The sequence below is a fragment of the Sinocyclocheilus anshuiensis genome, unplaced genomic scaffold (genome assembly GCF_001515605.1).
Source record: "Sinocyclocheilus anshuiensis isolate Anshui unplaced genomic scaffold, SAMN03320099.WGS_v1.1 scaffold303, whole genome shotgun sequence".
NCBI classification, from domain to species: Eukaryota; Metazoa; Chordata; class Actinopteri; order Cypriniformes; family Cyprinidae; genus Sinocyclocheilus; species Sinocyclocheilus anshuiensis.
The window spans coordinates 621292-622636 of record NW_015549583.1 but is presented as its reverse complement, the minus strand read 5'-3'; the positions used below and the strand labels follow the sequence as shown (position 1 = coordinate 622636).

Here is a 1345-nt window from a genome sequence, read left to right as displayed (position 1 = left end):
TAGATAGATAGATAGATAGATAGATAGATAGATAGATGATGGATAGATAGATAGATGGATAGTTAGATGGATGCATGTACAGTATGGATGGATGCATTGAAATCTGGATGGATCCATGAATGAATGGATGGATGAATACATGGATAGATAGATGGATGGATGGATGGGTGCATGGTTGGATGGATGGATGCATGAATGATTGCATGTACAGATGTATGGATGTATGGATGGACTCATGGACAGATGGACAAATTGACAGACAGATGCATGCATGGATGGATGGGCAAATGGATGGATGACTTACCATGTTAAGAACAGTAAGCACATATGTGGTTATATTCTCATGGCCATGATTGTCCATCATCTTGTGGTCGACCACCACCAGGGTCTCCACATTTAGCCTCTTGTGCGTCTGAGGTTTGAACGTAATGGCTCGCTTCCCTCTGGGCATGAACTTGTATTCATCCGGAAAAATATAGATATCATCCTCGGGAGGTTTAGGCATATCTGAAACACAGGACCAAGACAATATCAACACTAGGTCACACAGTCAGTGCTGGTTCCCCGAAGAAAATGCATTACTAGTTCAGCAAATAGCTGAATCTATGTGTGAAAAACTCCGGCCCATACGAGACATTAATGCACGCCATGTGTGTCAAACTGTTTTAGCTGTTACCTCATGTCCCACATAAGATTTGGTTACTCAGTTCATAAAATATTACTCAGAGTTCAAATGCAGTGTGAGGATGTGGTGTTTGTTTAGAGTAGGTGAAGATAATCCATGCCTGACCAAACACAATACAGGTGTGATGATGTCATGAAAACATGTTCAAACTGACCCTTGAACAGCTGTGACCTCTTTACATATGGACATCGTCTAAAATAAACCCCTGTCCTCCTAATGAATGTCTTTGGCAGTCCAGCACCATGTAATGGAAAGCAACTCAGTGTTAGAGACTCTGAAGGTGCGGTTGGAAAGAGAATGTCCTTACATACATTTCTTCCGTCTTCCACAGAAGTGCTGTCTCTGCCGTGTGCCGTCATGAATGTGCGCCGTACGCTGGTACTCCTTTGGATCCGTCTGTGTGGTTCTCCACAGATACGGGACTGCTGAATCTCTTCTGCTGCCCGTCTTTGGCTCAGTTGACCTCCTGTTTCTGCCTCTGTTGGTCTGTGCTGGAGTGGCTCTCTTGTATAGGATGTGGGGATGCTGGTCAGATGTGGCTGAGAAGTTCTCCAGAAGTGCCTGATGTGGATGCAACGGCTTCAGGAAGTAATCCGCACCCTGAGTTCTGATCAAACCTGACTGGAGGGAAAACACACTGGTCAATGCCTCGCCATCTGA

The 1345-nt window shown here is 44.7% G+C and overlaps 1 protein-coding gene across 1 annotated transcript in view; it reads right to left on the bottom strand.

Annotated features, from left to right (window-relative positions):
* Positions 1-1345, bottom strand: part of LOC107657842 (A disintegrin and metalloproteinase with thrombospondin motifs 16-like) — a 76418-nt gene that overhangs the window by 55616 nt on the left and 19457 nt on the right. The window contains exons 5-6 of the mRNA XM_016446115.1: positions 997-1091; positions 305-507 (exon numbers count right to left, since the gene is read on the bottom strand). Coding sequence (XP_016301601.1) covers positions 305-507; positions 997-1091 — 298 coding nt within the window. The remainder of the gene's footprint in view (positions 1-304; positions 508-996; positions 1092-1345) is intronic.